The sequence below is a fragment of the Muscardinus avellanarius genome (genome assembly GCF_963383645.1).
Source record: "Muscardinus avellanarius genome assembly, chromosome: 20".
NCBI classification, from domain to species: domain Eukaryota; kingdom Metazoa; phylum Chordata; class Mammalia; order Rodentia; family Gliridae; genus Muscardinus; species Muscardinus avellanarius.
In genome coordinates, this window is record NC_137806.1 from 21,280,177 (window position 1) to 21,301,463 (window position 21,287).

General features: G+C 44.3%; 1 protein-coding gene across 27 annotated transcripts in view; it reads right to left on the reverse strand.

Annotated features, from left to right (window-relative positions):
• CELF2 (CUGBP Elav-like family member 2) overlaps nucleotides 1–21,287 on the reverse strand; it is a gene marked incomplete at both ends in the record, with an annotated part of 565,297 nt that overhangs the window by 332,115 nt on the left and 211,895 nt on the right. For 10 of the 27 annotated variants that reach the window (XM_080717281.1, XM_080717294.1, XM_080717278.1 and 7 more), the window contains one exon: nucleotides 19,286–19,392. The exons of 8 other annotated variants lie outside the window; for them this stretch is intronic. In XM_080717281.1, coding sequence (XP_080573407.1) covers nucleotides 19,286–19,392 — 107 coding nt within the window. Of the gene's footprint in view, nucleotides 1–4,997; nucleotides 5,072–19,285; nucleotides 19,393–21,287 lie in introns of those variants that run through there. 9 more of the 27 variants (XM_080717276.1, XM_080717288.1, XM_080717275.1 and 6 more) reach the window with 1 other exon arrangement.

Here is a 21,287-nt window from a genome sequence, read left to right on the forward strand (position 1 = left end):
GCTGGTGTAGCTGGTGGACTGTGTGCTGGTGTACTTTCAATGCACCACATTACTTTGGATGGCAAAATATTTTGAAACAGGGTCTCACTGAGTAGCCGAGGACCTCACCTGCTAAGTTGCTGAGGGTGGCCTTGAACCTGCAATCTTCCTGTCTCCGCCTCCCAAGTACTGAGATTGCAGGCCTGGCCACTAGATCCAGTTTTTACCTTTTTATGGGATGCGAATGAGAACTAAACTTGTAAGAAACAAAATTCCAAGGATGGGGTCAAAAGAAATGAAAAGTTTGGGGGTTTGCGTAAAAAGGACGCGACTGTCGTTTCAGAGGCCAAACATCACGTTGTTATAGCTGCTGGGATGAAGGAAAACACTGCAGTGGGAAACATGCTAAAGGAGCCTATGAAATCTCAATTACTAGGTTTGTATCTGAAAACCCCATCTCCTTTTTATCTTGTCTTTCAAGGTTTCTTGCTCTCCCAGTTCACAGCAACTCCTCAACAGATGCCAAAGTAATCCCAATCCAGCACTCCACAATTAAATAGCAAGACTGCACAATTAAAACAATACTTCTGCCCAGATCAAAGATAACACTCCTGCTCTGAAAAGCCAATGTGGGATGGCTTTTTGGTCTCAGAAAGCAAATGATACAAAAATCTGTACTGCTAGCTGAGAAATCCTACCCCCCAGAAAATGTGTGTGTGTGTGTGTGTGTGTGTGTGTGTGTGTGTGTGTGTGTAGTGGTATTGGGGATTGAACCCAAGGGCATACCTCTGAGCCACACCCCCAGGCCTATTTTATCATGAAACAGGGTCTCACCAAGTTGCAGAGGGCCTCATTAAAGTCGCTGAGGCTGGCTATGAACCTGCAACCCTCCTATCTCAGCCTCCCAAGTACTGGGATTACAAACATGTGCCACCATGCCCAGCTTGTCACACACTTTTTGATTTAGAGTTCTCTTTTCTCTCCCATTAGTACATGAACATATATTTACATACTCCTCCTCCCCACACATATATGGAGGAAACCGCTGTTTTCCCACTGATGGCCTATGTAGTATGTACACGCTCTTTAAGTACCATCTGTAAAGTGGGATAAGACCCACTCTATCGATCTACCATGAAGATCAGTGTAAATAAAGTATTTTGGCATATAACAGGCGCTCACCTAAAAACTCTTGTAATCACTGATAGGCAGTAATTATATATTGCTCCCCGAACAGTTTCTTCATCTATAAAACGAAGTCTGATGAGATAGTTTCTTAAGACCCTTTCATGTTGAACAGTAATATTCTTTGGCCCGCCTTCCAGTTTAATGATATGTGGAAAAATAGTCGGCTAGCTACCCACAACTAGGAAAATTCACTCTACAAAACTGCCCATTCGCCAAGCAGAAGAACTTCCAGTCAAGTTGACTTTTCTCACTTTCTAAAAGGTTACTTACTGACTGTGAAAAATATTTATGGATACATTTTAATTTATTATAGCCTCTTCTCAGTATTTTACTCTAATGCTAGAAATCCCAACTATTTTAAAATTGCATTTATTAATTTTTCCACCTGTAATTTCTCATTACTAAGACATATATCTCTTAGCTGCTTAAAAATGTAAAAATATTCAGAAACTATAAATGTATATAAAATCCCTAAAAAGGTAAAACAAGGAAGGAACACTAACCCCAAGTGTCCCAAATTTAAAACAATTTTATAAACCAGTTCTGAGCTGAGTGTGGTGGCACAAGCCTGTGATGGCAGTAGGGAGGGTCTTAGGGTGAAGGCCAGCCTCTGGAACTCAGTGAGTCCAGGCTGTCAACCACTTAGTGAGGCCCTGCTTCAAAATAAAAAATAAGACAAGGCAGGGGTGTATTTCAGAGGTCGAATGCCCCTAGGTTCAATCCACAGTATTACAAAAACAAAAGTTTCTATGTTCATCACGCTTCCTTGCAAATAGCCTTTTGTAATAAGATGAACAACAAAATGGTCAAGATTATTTTCAATGTCTATTTCTATTTTTAATTCTGTACTGAATGTTTAAAGCCCCCAAACTTGGAAGCATAGACAGTTCTATGCCACTACAGAACTTAAATGATGTGGGCTCTTTAAACACCGGATGGCTCGTGGGGCCGTCAAGCGTAATAATTCATCTCAAAAGCTATTTGTTCATCTGCCTTGAGGACTCAAACATATTACATCTTGCAAACTTATCTAATGTATTCTTATGGGAAAACGTCATTGGAAATATGTTCACTGCTTTAGAAAATCAACACCAGAAAAAACCCTATGCTTTATTTAAGCTCCTTTTAGGAATAGGCCAATATTTAGCACACTACAATTTAGTCCAATGGCAACGTACTATATACAACAACAAGTCCGCACACAGCTACCTTATCACCTGTTTGGATGTGCTAATAAAAATATGCTACCTAGGTGGGTTTCATTCATTTCCAAGTTCTGTTCCCACACACCTCTGTCACCAAATAAAGTCTCTTCATGTGAGTTAATTACAAGCTATTTTGGTAAACATGCCACTGCGTTCTCAGGGCTATGGGAGACGTACAACAGTTATCTTGAAAACAAATAATAAAGCTATCATTTACAAATCCTCTTTTTTTTAGTTTAATTAAGCAATAGCTGACAAACACTGCAAACAATCTGGTTTGATTCCAAAGGCTATCATTTGGAAATAACGCACATTTGGAATAGGCATAGGGCAGAAATCCTATTGGGATTTGTATGGGAAACTCCGAGGCTGAGATGATACAAAGGCTTTATTCAGAAAAAAAAAAAAAAAGGGAGTTTGAACGAGACATATTCATTTACCAAATGAAAAGGACCAATTAAATTTTCATAATTCATAATATAATTGGCAAGAGACTGCATCTTTCAGAGGCCATGAATACTTTAAATTCACAGAGCATTCATTAGCTAGATATATGATGGTCACTTCAGTAGCAGGTGACCATAAATTTAAACTCATGGCCAGTCCCATTCTAACACATAGGAAAGGAAACCCCTAAAACTTGCAAGCCAGCTCATGCGCAAACATGTATTATGTGTCTATACAGGGGTCTATCAGGGAAGGACAAGACAGAGAGTTCTTAAACACCATGAGGATGTTACCCATCGCAATTAATTTCTCAGAGCAAAGAGCCTGATATCAGAAGGAAATGCGATGTAATATTTTAATTTATATTTTCTGACTATCTCAGTTGAGAGAGGGAGCCTGACGCTGTTGAAGCAAGGTACAGTCTTTGGATTGACTGAAAGGACAAATCGCATTTGGCAGATGCTATCAGCCTCCTCTCCCACCGCTTTTTATTATTTTAGGGTTTAACTATCTGGCCGCTGGAGTTTATCAAGCATCTAAACTTCTAGCACAGGGGAAAGTTAGTTGCCAGGGGAATGAATCATAAAGCTCAGAAAGGGCTCAACGTTTTGAAGAATGTCGTAAGGTGCCAGAAAACATACGGATGTTAGGTCCTCACTGTGGGTAGAGCAGGAAAGATTTTGGATGTACTCTTACTATCAACAGCAGTCCTTGTTTTTTTTTTTTTTTCTCATTAAATAAATTTTAGTCTAGACCCACTATCAAACTTCTCACCTGATAAAAGGAAATTTGACATGATATTCAATGTCTAAAAAATGGTCACAGTTCTTTTTCCTGTCTCATTATCTTTACATAACATGTCTGAAAACCCAAGTAGATTCTGTTGACTAATAAGAGAAACTTCCCTATCAAGGTTAAGGAGCCAGATAAAAATTAGCCACTTTCCTTTTCCTCAGGAATCTCAGCCCTCTACTTCTTCCAATAAGGGCTCTGCCCTAGTTTGACGACATGTAAAACCACCAGAATCACATTAATTATTAAATTACAGGCTGCATATCAGACAAACCATCATGATTACGTAAAAAATTACCTCTAATTTCTGCAATGGAGTACACCTGGCTAGTTTAACGCTTTATAATTATCCTCTCTCTCTCTCTTCTCCCTCCCTCCAGCCTTCCTATGTTATGGTCACTCTCCTCTCTTCCTCTCTCCACCTTAGGAATTTTTTTTTTTGCAAATGCAAAGTCAGATGAGTGGGTAATTTGGTAAGTAGGCAGTAGGGATCTTTAAACCGGCCACGAGAGAGCCCATCAGCCCCGCATTTCCAACCACAGGAGCGTGCACACTGGCACGCGCCCACCCCACCCTGGACCCTTGCGCGCTGGCGGGGCCTGGGGACGCTGCCGCACCCCTCTGTCTGGTCTTCACTGGGACCTATGGGTCCGGTCCTTGTCCGCTCATCCTGATTGGACCCCGGGTTCGCTGCTCCAGTCTGGCCCTCACCCGGACCTATGGATCCTCCAGTGTCCACTCACCCCGATTAGACCCGGCTCGCCGCGCCCTGCTGGCCGTTCCTCACTCGGATCTTTGGATCCCCGGTGTCCACTCGCCCCGCTGGACCCCGGCTCGCCGCGCCCTCCTGGCTGGTCCTCACTGGACCTAGGGGTCCAGCCCCGAGTCCACTCGCCCCGCTGGACCCCGGCTCGCCGCGCCCTGCCGGCCGGTCCTCACCGGACCTGGGGGTCCAGCCCGTGTCCACTCGACCCTTTTGGACCCCGGCTCGCCGCGCCCTGCCGGCCGGTCCTCACCGGACCTATGGATCCCCCTAGTGTCCACTCGCCCCGCTTGGACCCCGGCTCGCCGCGCCCTGCTGGCCGGTCCTCCCCGGACCTGGGGGTCCAGCCCGTGTCCACTCGACCCTTTTGGACCCCGGCTCGCCGCGCCCTGCTGGCCGGTCCTCCCCGGACCTGGGGGTCCAGCCCGTGTCCACTCGCCCCGCGTGGACCCCGGCTCGCCGCGCCCTGCTGGCCGGTCCTCCCGGACCTATGGATCCCGCCCAGTGTCCACCTTGCTGGGTCCTCGCTCGCCGCGGCCAGCGCCGGCCTGGGGACGAGGCTGCGGTCCGCGATCGGCCCTCCCCGCTCCCCGCTCGCGCCCCCCTCCGCCCGCCGCACTCACAGTCTGTCCGGACCGAGCAGGCGGCCCTCCACCATCATGTCCGGGAGGAAATCCAGCTTGAAGGCAGAAGTCATGTTCCCGGGCGGGGGGCGGCTCTGCGCGCGTCCGAGCGGCCGCGGGCGGAGACGGGCAGGGACAGGTGCGCGCGGCCTCCCGGCGCCCGCCAGCCCGGCTTGTCACATTCTCCCGGCGCGCTCCGCCAATCCCCTCCGAACCCCGGCGCAGCCGGCCGCCGAGCGCCAGGTGCGGCGGGCGGGGCGGAGCTCCCTCCCCGGCCCCGCCGCCGCCGCTTAACCCCTGCGGGCCCGCCGCGTCCAGCCCGGCCCCCCGGCCCGCTCCCCGGCGCGCCCGGGCCACCTGGCGCCGAGCCCCAAAGGCCACTTGGGGTCCAGGGTCCGTGCCGCCCGGTGCAGGAGCCTCCGCCCTGGCGCCCAGCCCTGCACTGCCCCACCCGGGCCGGGAGCAGGGTCCCGAGTGTGTGTCCGTGCTCCCCGGGATGTGCTCCCCAGTGCAGGATCAAGCGGCATGCTGCTTTAGACAAAGTGAACACCACCTAGATGTGGCCCCTCGGACATTAAAGTGCTTGGCGCAGTACTTTAAGAAAAGAGATCTGTTCTTGCACAACTATACTGCCCTTTGTGTCAACTGGAAACATTAAAAGGGACCCAAAATGTTTGTTTTTTTTTTTTTTAATGATCACCTGCCATTTTCTAGTACTTAATGAAACCATTAAAAACCAGAGTGACTTCATGAGTTAGGTCTATAACGTAATTGTCACGAGGCTTAAATATTAAGATGGGTGACTGACTTACTAATCGAAATAGAGAAAAGTTAAAAACACGCACACTCCCAGACTCCCAGAAGCAGGTGAGTTCGGTTTTCCAAATAATTTGCAGACCTGTCTCAGAAAATCAGTTTACAGAGGTATAAACAGTTAACCGAGTGTTCTTAGTTTATTTGGTTGTTTGGATTCAACCAAACTGTTCACAATGGAGTTACAACTATGTAAAGCTTGGTAACATACTTCACATTCTAAGTCAACACCATAAATTGCAGGCCAGAAGTTTATAGTTTGCTTTTTATGGTAATCAACACTTTTTACTTGGTGATGTAATGATAACACTTACACTTTGTGGGTAATGTGTGTTTGTGTGTATATGTAAATATATATATAAATATATGTATATGTACATGTATGCATATGCACACATATGTGTACATATATGTATATGTGCACATGTAGGCATATATACATACATTATGTGTGAATATATGTGTGTAGACTGATTATGGCAGGTAGGCATATTTATATGCACACACATACTCTATATGACTATATACACATGCATATATTGGTTTTGTTTGAAAAATATGATTTCTACTCTATGTTGTTGTTATTCTAAAGAAAAAACACAAGCCAAGGCCTGCCTGGGTCCAGTAATCAGAGGGTTAACTAAGTCACAAGAAGCTAAATGTATCAGACAAACTCTGGAGAAAAGATTGTTTTATTTTTTTCTAATCAATTTCTCCTATAATAAAGCTATCTTTAGAGATCATGAAAGGAATGGATGTTTAGGTATCAACTTTTAATCTGCATATCAATTCTAAACCCAGGCTTGTTATTTGAGCACTCTGGAATAACAGGCCTGTGCTGTTCAATTCCGTCCACACATACTTAATTGACTTGATTTCCTTCTTCAGCTGAACACTATATCTGGCTTTCAAGCTTCTAATTGCAAGGTGGTTAAAATGTAGAGCTAGGCTAACCTTCATTTTTAAATACGGCCTTTTCTGATGATCCAAGTCTAGGTTTGTAAATAATTGAGAAGCAGTTGCAATAAAAAGCATTCTTACATCCCCAACTGCCTAGGTTTCTCCTAAGAATACTAAGCTACCTTTCCTCCCCACTCTACCTATCTTCAGCTGCCTTTGAAAAAAAATTATAAACATTTTTGGTTGGCCTCTTAATTATCTTAATAAAGTAATTAACTGGATAAAAACAAAGCTCGACAGTTCTTGCCTTTCCATGTATTATTTATAAAAATCCTTCATGTATACAGTGAGCTGACTCTATCACACACTGATTTTAAGACAGAATGCACAGAACCAGTCTCCAAAACAGAAGCAAAACACAATCACATCCATCAGAAAGAGAAGCATTTTCAAATCAGCTGTGGAATAAAGTTTTACACACTTCGACATTCTAAAAGGTAGAAAATGCTTCATTAACACGTACACTTCTAAAATATTTATTTTCTCTTTAATTGCATGTGAATTGCTGAGCAGAAGCTGTAGGGAAGCCCTGTTACTGACTTAAGCCTTCTCAGAAGTTTGTTGAATTCTAGCCTCAAATCCCTTGAGGCAATAGTGGATTCAAAGCAGCTTTTAATCATACTCTAAGGAGGGTGAAGCCGTATGTAAGTAGGTCATAGAGAGAGAATTACAAGTGCATAGGTTATTGCCTGATTTAACAACGACAGTGTAACAGAGTTTTCAAAGGACATTCGCTTTTGCCATTTAAAGTTAGAAGCAAAACCAGGGTCAGATATAAAATAAAAACTCACTCTGCATCGGATACGAAGACATGAGCCGCGGGAAGCTTATGGAGTGCAGCCGAGTTTAAATAAATACTCTGGCTGCCAAATACATAAATAATGTAGTGATTGCATATGCGCTTGATGTAGGGGCCAGAAGAAAACAGAATGCTCACACATACCCCATAGGTTATTCCTAGCCGTCTTCCCATCCTGGCTTTCATTTCTAATATCTGTTCAAGTTTCTATGGTCACGGCTTCTACACACACGCACACACACACACACACACACACACACACACACCATTTTTAAGATCACAAAATTCCAAGTTCTTGATCTTAAGGAAAGAAACAAAACAAAAATCCCCAACCAAATACTACTTGGTAAAAAGCCTAAATTTCTCACTTCACTGCTTCAGTAGGAGTGGAGGAGGGGAATCTAAAATGAACTCAATAAGGCCCTTTTCACGTTTGCACGCAGTTAGGAGCCATGTTTTGGCAGATGGAGTTATCTGGAATTATCAGGTACCCAGTTCCACCAGGCCTCAGTTGAACATCTGGGTTCAGTGAAGCTATTTTATAGGCACGGATCTTATCAAGGGCAGTGAAAGGGGACAGGCCTGTCAGCGGTTGGTGACACCACTGGTGTGCTGACATCCCGGGGACCGGGCAGTAGGGAACACTGAAGTGCCCTCATAGTTTTGGTTCCGTCGTAGAAAAACCTTAAGCTCTTCTCCAGCCCCATCCCCCCACCTCCCTAATTGTCTCCTTTTTTTAATCAACTTCCTATTCATTTCCCAAACAAAAGGCAATTCAAGAATTGGAAGCGCTTCAAGGGGAAGTTTCTGAATGACCTCATTTTATATGAGGCCTTCCAAGGCAAGCCAGCGCGCAGGGCTGTTTTAGCTCCCCGCTTCCCTCCTCGGCCCTCATCCCATACTGAGTTGTGTCCAATGGCTATTGTTTGAGCACTGAATTATCATGAGCAATTGAAAAAAAAAAAAAAAAAACCAACTCTCAGTATAAACAGGGTGCTAATAAAGGCATCTGTAAATCCAATACACATTGCCTGAATTGGAAGAATCTTTTTCCTGCCACCTCAATCAATGAATCAGAATATAGTCCACTGATAACAGATTGCAACATTTTGCATAGAGTTTATACTTGAGAGAGGGGGGGGGGCCTGGGGCTGGTATCCCGAGATTCCTGCGTATTATGAAGCAAGCTTTTTCTTTTCCCGCAGATCACCCTGTATATTTATGATTTGCTATTTTTTAAATAATCCCGGTACATAGCAGTCACTTTAGAAGCGCTAGCTCTCAGCCAGGCAATCCCGGAACAAAGATGTACCAGTTCTTTCAGTCACCTGAGACATCCACCTTTAACGGAGGATTTCCCTTCCCCTCACTTGCTCCTGGTCACTCACCACAAACCAGAACCAAGACATATTTCCCCATCACACTTTCAAATTCAAATTTTATTAACAATGCCGTTTCAGTTAAAGAAAACAGAACCAAACAAAAACAAGCCCAATGTGCTTGGAACTCTTTGGAGCAGGAAATACAGGCCCTATAATGGGATTTCCCATCATTCCAGGCAATCAGTTTGAAATCTACATGAATTTTAAATACCTGCAAGAGTATCTGACTTTGGGGCCATGGGTTTGTTCTTGGCTTACTGCAGTTTCACTAACAACTTTACAAATATAAACAATTTTTTTAAATGTACATGTTTGTAATCCCAGTACTTGGGAGGCTGAGTCAGGAGGATTGCATGTTTGCGGTTGGCCTTAGTTACTTAGTAGTTAGACCCTGTTTCAAAAAATATAGGGCTGTGGATATAGCTTGGAGGTAGAATGCCCCTGAGGTCAAGCCTCAGTATTGAAAAAAAAAAAAAAAGGCCTGGCCTGGTGGTGCACGCTTGTAATCCCAGCATTTGGGAGGCTGAGACCGGATGGTGGTTCGTGGACAGCCTCGCTACTTAGTGAGGCCCTCTGCAACTCAGTGGGACCTGGTTTGAAAATAAAGATTAAAAAAGAGGGCAGGGGGTATACTTCAGAGGTCTATTGCCCCTGGGTTCCATCCCCAGATGGGCAAAAAAAAAAAAACACAAGTGCCTCACACTCATCTAAAATCAACAACACTAAGTGATACATTGTGCATATATCTTTTTGTAGTTCCATATAGGTATCCCTTAAAAATATATATATTCCCAATTCCAAGTTGAAAACAACACTTATTTTCTCCCTCATATTGAGAGCTTCCTTAACACATTTCCTCTAACTGCATAAGTAGATTTAAAGGCCCATACAGATGAACACGTTATTAAACTCCTATTTTACATTCGTTAAGGGAAATAGTAAGTAGTCCGTCTCTCTGGAGAGCAGCTTTGCCAACTTGTGTTTTTAACAGAGCCGGAAGGCAGCCTGGTGAACTCATCTGCCTTCTGAAGGAGGCTCCCTGCATACATACATACCTTCGCACTGCAAAATGGGATACTCCTTTACAGCCTTCGGGAACGTCCAGTCCAAAGGGAGGGAATGCTAGGGCTCTGGACCTCTCGGGCCCAGCACCCAGCCACCTCATCAGGTCTCTCCCCAACTTCCTCTTCCCTCTGTCTTCTTTCTCCATCACCCCAAGCCGCAGCCACAGCTTTCTCTTTCTTTCTTAGCTTACGCTTCTTTTCTCCTGTTCCCCCTTCTCTTGCTCTCAAATGGGAGCGGGGCCTCCTTTCCTGAAGCTTTCCTCTACAGCTGTATGTCCAAAGAAGCGGGGAACCACCAAAGGCAGAAGCCTTAGGTTGCTTATCTGCACAAGAAGTCAAGTTTTCCTGGCCTCGATGGAGCCTGCTTTCTGAACAGCTGTGTGCAGGAGTCCTTTCCAGACGTGACCGGGGGAGGGAAGGAGAGGATGGCGATCATGTATCATGAAACTAGTAAAGGGCCAGTGAAAATTGGGAAGAATTCTGGGAAGAGGGGTGGGGGAGGAGGCGAAAAGGGCTTCCTTGTCTAACATGGTGATTTGCACGTGGGAGGCACTTAGGAAATTAAAAAAAAAATCCTTTGAAGGAATGTTCCCTTGTGCCCTCTTGAAGATGCCGAGATTTGTCAAACTATACCAGGTGCCCTTATCTGGTGCCAGCCTGGCTGGAGGAACGAAATGTATGCTTATCAGGCCCGAGGTTTCTAATTCCTTCACCATTTGCCCTTCAACACCCCTCCCCCACCCCCACCAGCGGGGGCCCAGAAGCTCAGATCTTATAGTCACGTGTTCTTAAGTTTAAAAAACGAGAAACGGGCACTTGAAGGAATCCAGCAGCTGAGAGGCAGCAGCTGGGAAGACACAGTTGCGGGCACAGCTGTAGGCCCCGACGCAGCAGCAACAGGTGCCGGGAAACAAGAAGTGGACGGGGGGGGGGGGGGGGTGTGTGGACCCAGACAGATCTTGGCAAGAATCAAGAATCTCCACTTGAGAGGGGGCTCAGCCCCATCTGTCTGGATGCCCCCCCCCTTTTTTTCCTAAACAAATAGGTCTTGAACTAGAGGGAGGATTCAGAGCTTAAGAGCAATAAGAGCAAGGGGGGGAATCACCAAGAAGCACATGAACCCACTCTCCGCACCATGAAAACTGATCCCCAGCAGAGAGCTTCTGGCTCCTTCCAACTATTTGGAAGATATTTGATCTGGCCCGTGCGGATCTGACTCTTTAGGACAAACGCTTCTCTCAAAGAGAGAGATTATGAGATTCAAGAGCCCAACCTGTTGGATTTCGCATTTCCATCTGTCAAAGAGTTGATGGACGCTGGGGACAAGTCATTTAATTTTCTGATTCATCAGCTCGACCTTTGTCTTCTGCGTGGCCACCACTTCCTAGTAGGGATGAGACTGGCTGACAAATCAAAGCCTCCCTCAATCCTCAGATAAGAAGTACAAGGTGTTAACCTAATTACTACTACAGAAATTACATAACCAAGCTATTATGGTGACATGGAGGTTGAAAATACATCAAGGTTTTGAGCACAGGAAATTTATTTTTTCCCCGTAATATGGTTCAAATCTCAAGCCATTTTTAGCCTATGAAAGAGGTTTTTGAAAATCCCAAATGATTTTTTTTATTTAAATTTGCTTTTGATGCTAATTCCTACTAAGTCCATTAGGGAGGGGATTTTTTTTTCTTTTTCTTTCTTTTTTTTTTTTTTCTTTATGGTACTGGGGATTGAACTCAGAGGTGTTCTACTTCTGAGCTACAGCCCTATCCTTTTTAAAATTTTTTTTTTGTTTTACAACAGGGTCTCATTAGGTTGCTGAGAAGTCTCCTTACGTTGCCAAGGCTGCCGTCAAACCCAATTCTCCCGTTTTAGCCTCCCAAGTGCTGGGATCACAAGTGTGTGCCGTGATACTCAGCTATTTTTTCCTTTTTGGTAAGAGAACTACCCAAAATCTTTACGGAAAAATGATACCGCCATCCACCCGAGTGGACTGGAATTTATTATAGCTTGTCTTTGTTGCTGAGTGTGAAGCTTTCTGTCATCTAATGTTCAGTCTCTCATTTTGTCTCTTAATATTAGTGGCTACCTTTGGCCTGTGTCATAGGAATATGTCAAGGCTGGAGAGGAGAGAGATGGGAATGGCTTTGGGAAATGAGGAAGAAAGAGAACTGAGCTAAAGATTTCTTTGGAATAACAACAGTGTACCCGGGACGCTCTAAGCACACGCTCCTTCTTCGCAGCTCTCTCAGCCCGTCTCCCGCCCATCCTTCAAGGCCAGCCCAGCTCCCCTCTCTCCAGTTCTCCACGGACCCCTTGCCGTACACTGGCTTCTCTTTGTTTTGGGAACGTGCTGATCTGCCTGAGGACCAAGACTGTGCTCTTTATCAAGTACTATATATATACACTCATTGCTTGATCGCCCGTGGTTGTAATATGACATATTTTAGCAACTTATACAAATAAGCATTTTAACTTCATAATACTAAAAATATTCTCCATTTTTCCCGTCAACATCTGCTCCCATTATATGGGCTGAAGCCCCTGAGAAAAGAGGCATGGGGTTCTTTAATTCAAAGACCTCATGAACTCTAAGGTGTGAGGTAGCATTGTTAGAATTCAGGAAAAAAGAAAATATTCTGCTTTCAATTTCTTTTTCTTTTTTATTCATTCCCTAACTCTTTCTCTTTTATCATTATTCTCCTTTGACTGACACATCCTACACTCTTCCCAGGACTGGCACTGGAAGGTAAGGAAGGTTAAAAGAACTGGAATTCAGGAGGAGCTTGATAGGAAAAACCTTAAGAATGAATTGACCTCAGACCCTAGGTGATGGTTGATTGCTGAATTGTACAGCTTCCTCACTGGTTAAAAAGACACACATACACACGCACACAACACACACACACACACACACACACACACACTCAAATCAACATCTATTGAGGATATATTGCACCAAAGAAAGAAATGTAAAGTCTAGCCAGGCACAATGGCTCGGGCTTGTATTTGGGAGGCTGAGACAGGAGGATCTCAGGTTGGAGGCCAGCCTCAGCATCTTTGTGAGTTCCTTAGCAACACAGTGAGACCCTGTTTCAAAATAAAAAATAGCCGGGCATTGTGTGGCACACACTTGTAATCCCTGTGCTTGGGAGGCAGAGGCAGGAGGATGGCGCAGGTTTGAAGCCAGCCTCGCTGGCTTAAGAGACTCTGTTTCCAAATAAAATATAAAATAGGTCTGGGAGTGTAGCCTGGAGGTAGAAGGGTTCCATCCCTCTGGGCGTGGTGGCGCACGCTTGTAATCCCAGTACTTGGGAGGCTGAGACAGGAGGATTGGGGTTCGTTGCCAGCCTCAGCTACAAAGTGAGGCTCTCCACAATTTAGTGCGACCCTGTTTCAAAATAAAGAATAAAAAATTGGTCTGGAGTTGTAGCTTGGAGGTAGAATTCCACTGGATTTAATCCCCATTACCACAAAAATAAAAAATAAAAAATAATAGAGGGCTGAGGGTTATAGCTCCGAGTTAGAATGGCTCTGGGTTCAATCTTAGTACACGGGAAAATTTAAAAAGAAGAAGCATAAAATCAAATGGTAAATTGTTTTTGATGCTTTCACTGGCCGGAGAAGGGCTTTAGCTGAGCCTTGAGTAACGAACGGACCCTTCCATTCTGAGCTGCGTATCAATGAGCCCATGACTTTACCCCACCGAGTCTCAGTGTTCTCATCTTTAAAATGGGGACAATAAGCACCCCTGACTCCTGTATAGCTGTGAGAATTAAATTATGCAAGATAAAGATAAGCAGTTAATGTAGCGTCAGGCACAGAATCAAAACACTTGGGTTTTACTGTTGAAACAGAGAACTGAAGCTGAGAAGAAAGAGAAAGCCGCCCTCGTCCCCTTGCCTCTGTAGGGTCAGGTCTGCACTGACACGTCTAAGGCTGGTAGCCCAGCTGCAGGCTATGGGCCGTGGAGAGCAGGTGCAGAATGTTCTGGGCCTTTGAGTGAGGTGGCCTTCCTTTTCATCAAGATAGTTTTCAGAGAAAAGGTAAAAATGAATCCTCACCAGGAAGTCAGACTGCCCCCACCTGCTCAGGGACTTGTCATTTATGCAAGCTTCCCCCCCACGGCATCTCTGGATGAACAGGACCCTAAAGCCCAGAGTTCAAAAGAGATGGGATAACAGGGCGTGGTGGCGCGGGCCTGTAATCCCTGCACTTGGGAGCTGAGACAGGAGAATCGCAGGTTTGAGGTCATCCTGGGCAACTTAGGGAGGCCCTCAGCAACTTAGGGAGACCCTGTTTCAAAATAATAAATAAAAAAGGCTAAGGATATAGCTTGGAGGTAGAATGCTGCTGGGTTCAACCTCCAGGACAAGAGAGATAGACAGACAGAGAAAGAGACAGAGAGAGAGGAGAGAGGAGAGAGACAGAAATGAAGAGAGAGAGAGAGAGAGAGAGAGAGAGAGAGAGAGGGGAAGGGGAGGGGAGAGGAGAAGACCCCATATCAAGGAATACATTCAAAACGCAAGGGGTGATAAAGAGCGCAGGGCCTGAGGCCCCTGTTATGACCAAGATGGCCACTGGTGGACTTTGCACGGAGCCACAACAGTGACCATACTAGTGAGTTCACACACCTGCTAGAAACTAGCCCCACTCCATTGCAGTTTCAACCCAGGACTCCTCCTGGCTCCTGATTGCAGCTTGGAGCTTTGTCAAGCAGCAGATGAGATGATGGCCCCAGCCATCATCCACGGCAGAACAGCACTAGGCAAGCTCTTCTTCGCCATGGCAATAAAGTTAGTTAGACTGAATGATTTCACAGGGAAACTCGACTTTTCTGTTTTTCTCTGAGGGCATGCTGGCAGCCCTACTTCGTAAACTCTGGTGATTCATCAGGATCCCGTGCAGCCAATCAGGGGCGGGTCAACCCGCAATGGGCTCAGGTAGCAGGAGCTCAAGCTGCCCTGGAGATATGTGTCAGGGTGTGTCACCCTCCCCACAGATGCCATTTCCTGTTCGCTTGGGTGGTGGTGACATGCAAGAAAATGTGCGGGGATCAGACACACAGAGAAGAAAGCCACAGAGGAGATATGCACACCTGTCCCTGGTCGTTTCTGATGACTCTGCAGGATGCAGAAGGTGTCTCTGGGACCAACGCGTGCCTTATCCCCCAAATCAGAGTTAATGAGCAGCATCTCTGGGTTGAATGAAGCATCAACACATACACGCACACACACACGCGCGCACATACACGCGCACACGCACACACGCACGCACACACACATGCACACACGCACACACACGCACGCACACACTCTCCTCTACAACTGACTTGCTTCTTACAGGCTGGTGCTATGTGATTGGAAAGATGCCCCAGCTCTGAGATATTTCATTTCTATTCTGAACTGGCTACAACCCCAAATCTCACATATGCTTTTCTTTCTCTGACACCCTCTTCCCAATGTCAGCCAAATAAAATGCCGTGGATTCTAATCCACTCCAAAGCAGTGCCCCGTCTTTCAGACAGGATAAAAAATCCCTGTTCATGCAGAAAAACGCCCCAATCCAGGAACAATTACAGAAGCCAGTAACGGTCTTAGGAAGTGTGAGCACCCCCTGCGCCCCCTAACATATCCCTCAGAAATTACCAGTATGTGGGAAGGAGTTGAGTGAAGGCCAGTAAAGATGATCCAGGCAGGTGTTATTGCCCCTTGGACTTGTGCTGTTTTCAAAAAGTATGGACAAATGCCACAAGCAAATGCCACTAAACACACTTCATTCTGCCAATAACTTTTATATACATCTCTCACACACACACACACACACACACACACAGATTTCACATTTCCTCACTGCCACAACCACACAAAATCAAGTTATGTTTGTCACTTACAAATTCCAATGCCTCAAATCCTGAGCCATGGCCCCCACACAAGCACTCCTCCTTCCTTCTGCATTTTCTACCCTTTTTTCCATCAACCTGGGTGTTTCCAGGGCTGTGAGCAATGGACTTCCAGCAGGCACATTTCACCTAATTAACCCCCCTGATTACAATAATTAGTATTGACTCACTCTCTGAATGACTTCCTCGGTATTCACGCACAATCTATACTTGCTATAAAGTTCTAGATATGAATATTAGTCAAATGCTTTTCCTTTGTGTTTTGTTTTAAATTACTTTGGAATTGTATCTACTCATTTAAGAGAGGAGAGAGAGAGAGAGAGTGCGCGAGAGCTAGCTGTCAGGCTTTATTTCAACAAATAAAAGAATTTAGAAACACCAAGGTTATAGCTCTCAGCCTGAGATCTGCCGAACACATCTATGTGGCTGTTGCCGAGGCCCGTGTGTAAAGGGGCTTAGGGTGTGATCATTACTTTCTATTGAAAGAAGCCGTTTTCCCAGTTTGAACCTTTTATTATTCCTTTCCTGCAGGTCTGAGCTTAGAATTAATTTTTTCCCCCTGCATTTGTTTAGGGGACTTGAGGCTTAGAGCAGGACACAGATCATGCAATCTTGTTGCTGTTGTAGCAGAGGCAGGCATGTGTGCCCATTTCTGAAAATCTCATACCTTCCCTATCAGGTTAAAGAAAAATATATCTATGTGTCAGATGCTAGAAGGGGCCGGGGGTCTCTCCAAATACTGGACGCTGATGACAGAGCAAACACCTAGAGAAAGAAAGTAAGAAGAGATTCTCCTTGTTTCCAGACCTAACTATGGCCACCTAGAAATTAAAGTGAAAAGGTCACTGTTAAATAATGGGCAATTGAGTAAAACTAAATAAATAAAAATAATAAACATGGAGGTTTTCAAGTTATTTCTTTATTTAAGTATACTCCTGATAAGCAGCTAGATAATTGGAAGATCACTTTTCTTCCAGATTGACCTCTCTTTCTGTCTTTCTTGCACACACACACACACACACACACACACACACACACACAACTTGCGATCTTTGTTTTGGACTAAAATTGCCTGTGAAAGCAGACCCTGGGTGTGCTGGTAATGGTTGGATTGCCTCAGATACGAGCTTCACCCATTACCTTTTATGAGCTCATCCTAAAAGCAATTAGTGGTACGCCCGGTGGCAGCAGCCGTTCAGATCCCATTGGAAGGAAGTGAAAATAGCAAGTATGCCTTTAAAATCCACTCTATGCACAATGAATAACTTTAAAAATATCATTACACTCCATAGATATGTCTCCGGTGCGCCAGGGCTGCGAAAATATTACCCATAGGAAATCTCTTCTTGAGAAGGTAACCCCATTTGGTTGGTAATATTTATGTAAGTAATTACACATTAGATATTTCATAGCATTTCAATCTAAGTTTAAAAAATTGAAATCCATCTCCAAACTTGAAAACACAGCTGGTATTTCATAAGTGTGTTTTTTATAAGCAATACACCTTGTTCCTTATTTACTGGAAACATCACTCATTTGAACTGAAATATAGCAAAGTATTTGTCACTAATTTTTGTAAACTTTTGCCCTTTAAGACAATTTCCCTTCTGTTTTCTTTTTTAATTAGGTTCTTAGTCTTTCTCTATGAATTTACTCTTATATTTTGAAATATTGCTCTGGTACAAATAGCTAATTAAGCAAAACACTAAAACATTAAATGCATATTTTTCACGGAAATCAACCTTAGTAAGGCCACATCCATGAAAATCAACGATCATTTCCTATTCTAGGGCCAGTTCTTTTATATCTAATGTAATAAAGATGGTTTCAATATTTGAGAAGTTTGAAACTGATTTCTTTATGTTCCCCTTTCTATAGTCTCACAGTTTCCACCTCAGAAACCAATGCTTATCTTATAAAAGACGTCTGAAGATGAAAGGTTTGCCCTGCATAGAAACACATTTTATGAGGATATAAGCATAAATAAAAAATCAGAATATCCCACAGAGACCTTTAACTTAACAACTTAATAGGCTATATACAGTAATAATCTGTGATCAAAAATTAGAAGGGCAAAAGTTCTCACTTGTCCTTGAATTTCTAAGCTTTTTGTCTACAAGAATGCCAAGAAGAGAGGTCAACACTAGAAATTATAATTCACTTAAGCATTAAAAATAGTCCTTTTAACTTTTCTACTATGCCACATTCCCCAAGTCCACCATATGGGCAGATTTTTAAAAAAATCCAACCATTAAATACCATAGAAGCAGGTCTCATTAGAAGGTATTTGCCAGAATGAAAATGGTATTACAAGCATCTTCAATCAATAAGTTTGCTTTCTGTAGTGAACAGAGAGGCACGCAGTAAATCTCTAACTTAATCCAACCAACATAACTGCAAAATGCAAAAGCTCGGTGAGCGGGTAGATACTAAATATTTTAAAAGCATAAAACCACAAACAAGCATTTCTGAAAGCTCTTCATTCTGATAGTCTATACAAACAAGATTATAGGAGATAAAAAAGGGTGTTGAGAAAGGAAAAAAAAAAAAGCCTCAGATATGCATTAAGCTAGTTTGACAGCCCCATTGTTTAACGGGTCCCATTGTCAGACCCAAAGATGTATTCAGTGCTACACTGTCTGCTAGCAAATAAACAAAAGACTACATTTTTCAAAGCAGGATGCCAATTCTATCATAATTCTCTCTCTGCTTCCCTAAAGGTCAGTGGTATCTCATTCTTGGCATATGATTGAACCCCAACACGGATGCAGAAAACACATATTTGCCTTCCATACATGGGAACCCGGGAAGCCATGCATGAACAGACGTCTCCGAACAGGTACACGTTTTGGCAAACAGGACAAAACGATCCAAACCTGGCAATACGGGCCGACTATTTAGGTAGGCTAAGTCCAGATTAGAGCGGTATTTGGAAAGCAAGTCTAATATGGAGTCTCCTCCGCTGCCTTTTCGGTGGTTATTCCATGCAGAGCGCATAATAAGGCAAAAGGCTTAGACATTGCAAAGGAGAAGACGAACCAAGAGCCAGATTTGGAGCCCTTAAAATCATCCAGCGGCCACTCACAAACAGGGGCCAGCAAATACATGGTCAGCTTTCAAAAGGCAACTAGTACAAACAGAACCCATTCACAGCTGTGCTCCTTTCTCTCGCAGGCTCCCTTTCTCCCAGTCTCTTGGTCTCGATTTCCTTTCCCTCTCTCTCTCTCTCCTCTCTCTTTAGATTCTTTTTTTTCTCCCCCTTCTCTTCTAACATCAGGAGGCTACTTGATTCAGGGCATGATTATTGTCTGAGCCAGCTCTAGAAACTAGAAAAGCACACGTTATAAACAAAGGAAGCCACAACATACCTTAAAAGCAGCTCCTCATTTCTCATAGTAACCGCGGATTTGGGACAGCGCATGCTTTCTACACCGATAGCCTCAACAAAAGCCAGTTCAGAAGTGCGCTCAAACATCAATGCACAGTCGCTGCTCGCTAATGCGCCCTCTTCTCTTTCTCTCTCTCTCTCTCTCTCTCTCTCTCTCTCTCTCTCTCTCTCTCTCTCCACTCCCTTCCCTAGTCAAATGCTGAAGAGTAGAGCGAAGGGGGCTCCTGCAGATTCACTAAGTAGAAATAATCCCCGCTGAAGAGTTATGTTGCCTAGGCATATTTTTACACTAATACACTGTGCTGCCTATAGGGGTCTTGTTTGCATTCCCTCAAGCCTGGCTGGTGTTAATGCTCCTAATTACCATCATAAAAAAAAATTGGAAAGAAAATCAAGCAACTCTGTAACCTTTCTCTCATGCATTTAACAGCAAAAACCAGTTTCAGGGGTTCCTTTTGATATCAAGTATTGGCAAGCGTTGCAGAGGACTAACGGAAGATGTGGGTAGGTCAGTGTGCCAAAAAGGATTTTTGCCTCTCTTTTTCTGGGATGCTGCATTCACAGTTGGATTCATCTGTGCCTCTTCTCTTGTCCTCAGAAAGAGTGACAAGGTCAAGACCCTTAGCCCCACCCAGGATCATAGATGTAGAGATCATCATGGGACTTGGAAATGTTTTAACTCTGTGTACACCAGGCCTCTCCAAAATCAGAATACAATTCACCTGAATCAGAGTACCGAATGCCGAGATTGTCAGTCCTACTGAAGTCTTAATTAACATAGGCCATCATCCTCAACAAAGCCAGTGGGCTGCTTTTTCCCAAATAAGAAAACCTGCTTTCTTGTTTCATCATGCTCACTGGGCTTTGAATGCAAAGTTTACCAGGAAAATACACGTTGCATTTCTGTTTATTGGAATCAGATGCAGTACATGCTTATTTGGCAAGTAAAGAACAAATTAAATATACACAGAAATGATGAGCTACTATGGACTGAAGAACCGGTTGTGCAAAAGTGCAAGTTGAGGCACCGGTCCAGGAGTTGTGTGCTGACCGCTGACCGGAAGTCAAGAACATTCTCAGCTTGGAGGGAGCAACCTCAAACAGCATGAAACAGACGTGGGTCACTGAACGCAGGTCTCCCCCCATCCTGTGTCAGCACAATAGTGCATCTCGGTCATCATCTGGACTCCGAGCATGAGGCCAAACAGTACGAGGGGAGACGATAAGAGTGGACTTTGTTTCCCACTGATTTGAAAATTTACAACATCCTTCTCCTCCCAATATGTTGCTAGAACTCTAACCTCAGTCTTGGTCCACAGCTGGAGAAATGAAGATGTTCTTACGTGTGTGTGTGTGTGTGTGTGTGTGTGTGTGTGTTTGTGTGTATCTTCTTTAATTTTTGTTTATTTTTTGGTGGTACTGGGGTTCCTGGAAACCCTCTACCTCCGGGCTACACTCTCAGACCTATTTTATATTTTTTTATTTGGAAACAGGGTCTCTTAAGCCAGCGAGGCTGGCTCCCAACCAGCGCGATCCTCCTGTCTCCGCCTCCCAAGCGCAGGGATTACAAGCGTGCGCCACCACGCCCGGCGTGTTCTTTAATTTTTGTTGTATACTGACTCTGTTTAGTGTATCAAGCGTACTATGGGGGAAAAGCAAAAGAAGTCCAGTCATCAGCCCTATGTCTAGGTGGCAGTAAGAAGGCATGGTGAAACACTTGACAAAGGTCAAATCATAAAATGAGAGTCTCCTCTCTAAAACAACCCCGGTTTTATATATTCTTGTTTCATTAGAACATATGAAAGTTAGGGAGTTGAATATGTGGAAATGAATGACCTTGTCGGGGAATGATAGCATATAAAATCTAAGTTGTTCCTTTGAAGTAGTAAAAACATCATGTAAATGAGCTTGGAACCACAGAGACCTTGGGGAGACGGAGCGTGACCCTGTTCTCCGCCTGCCTCGCGCTGAGTGCTGGCCCA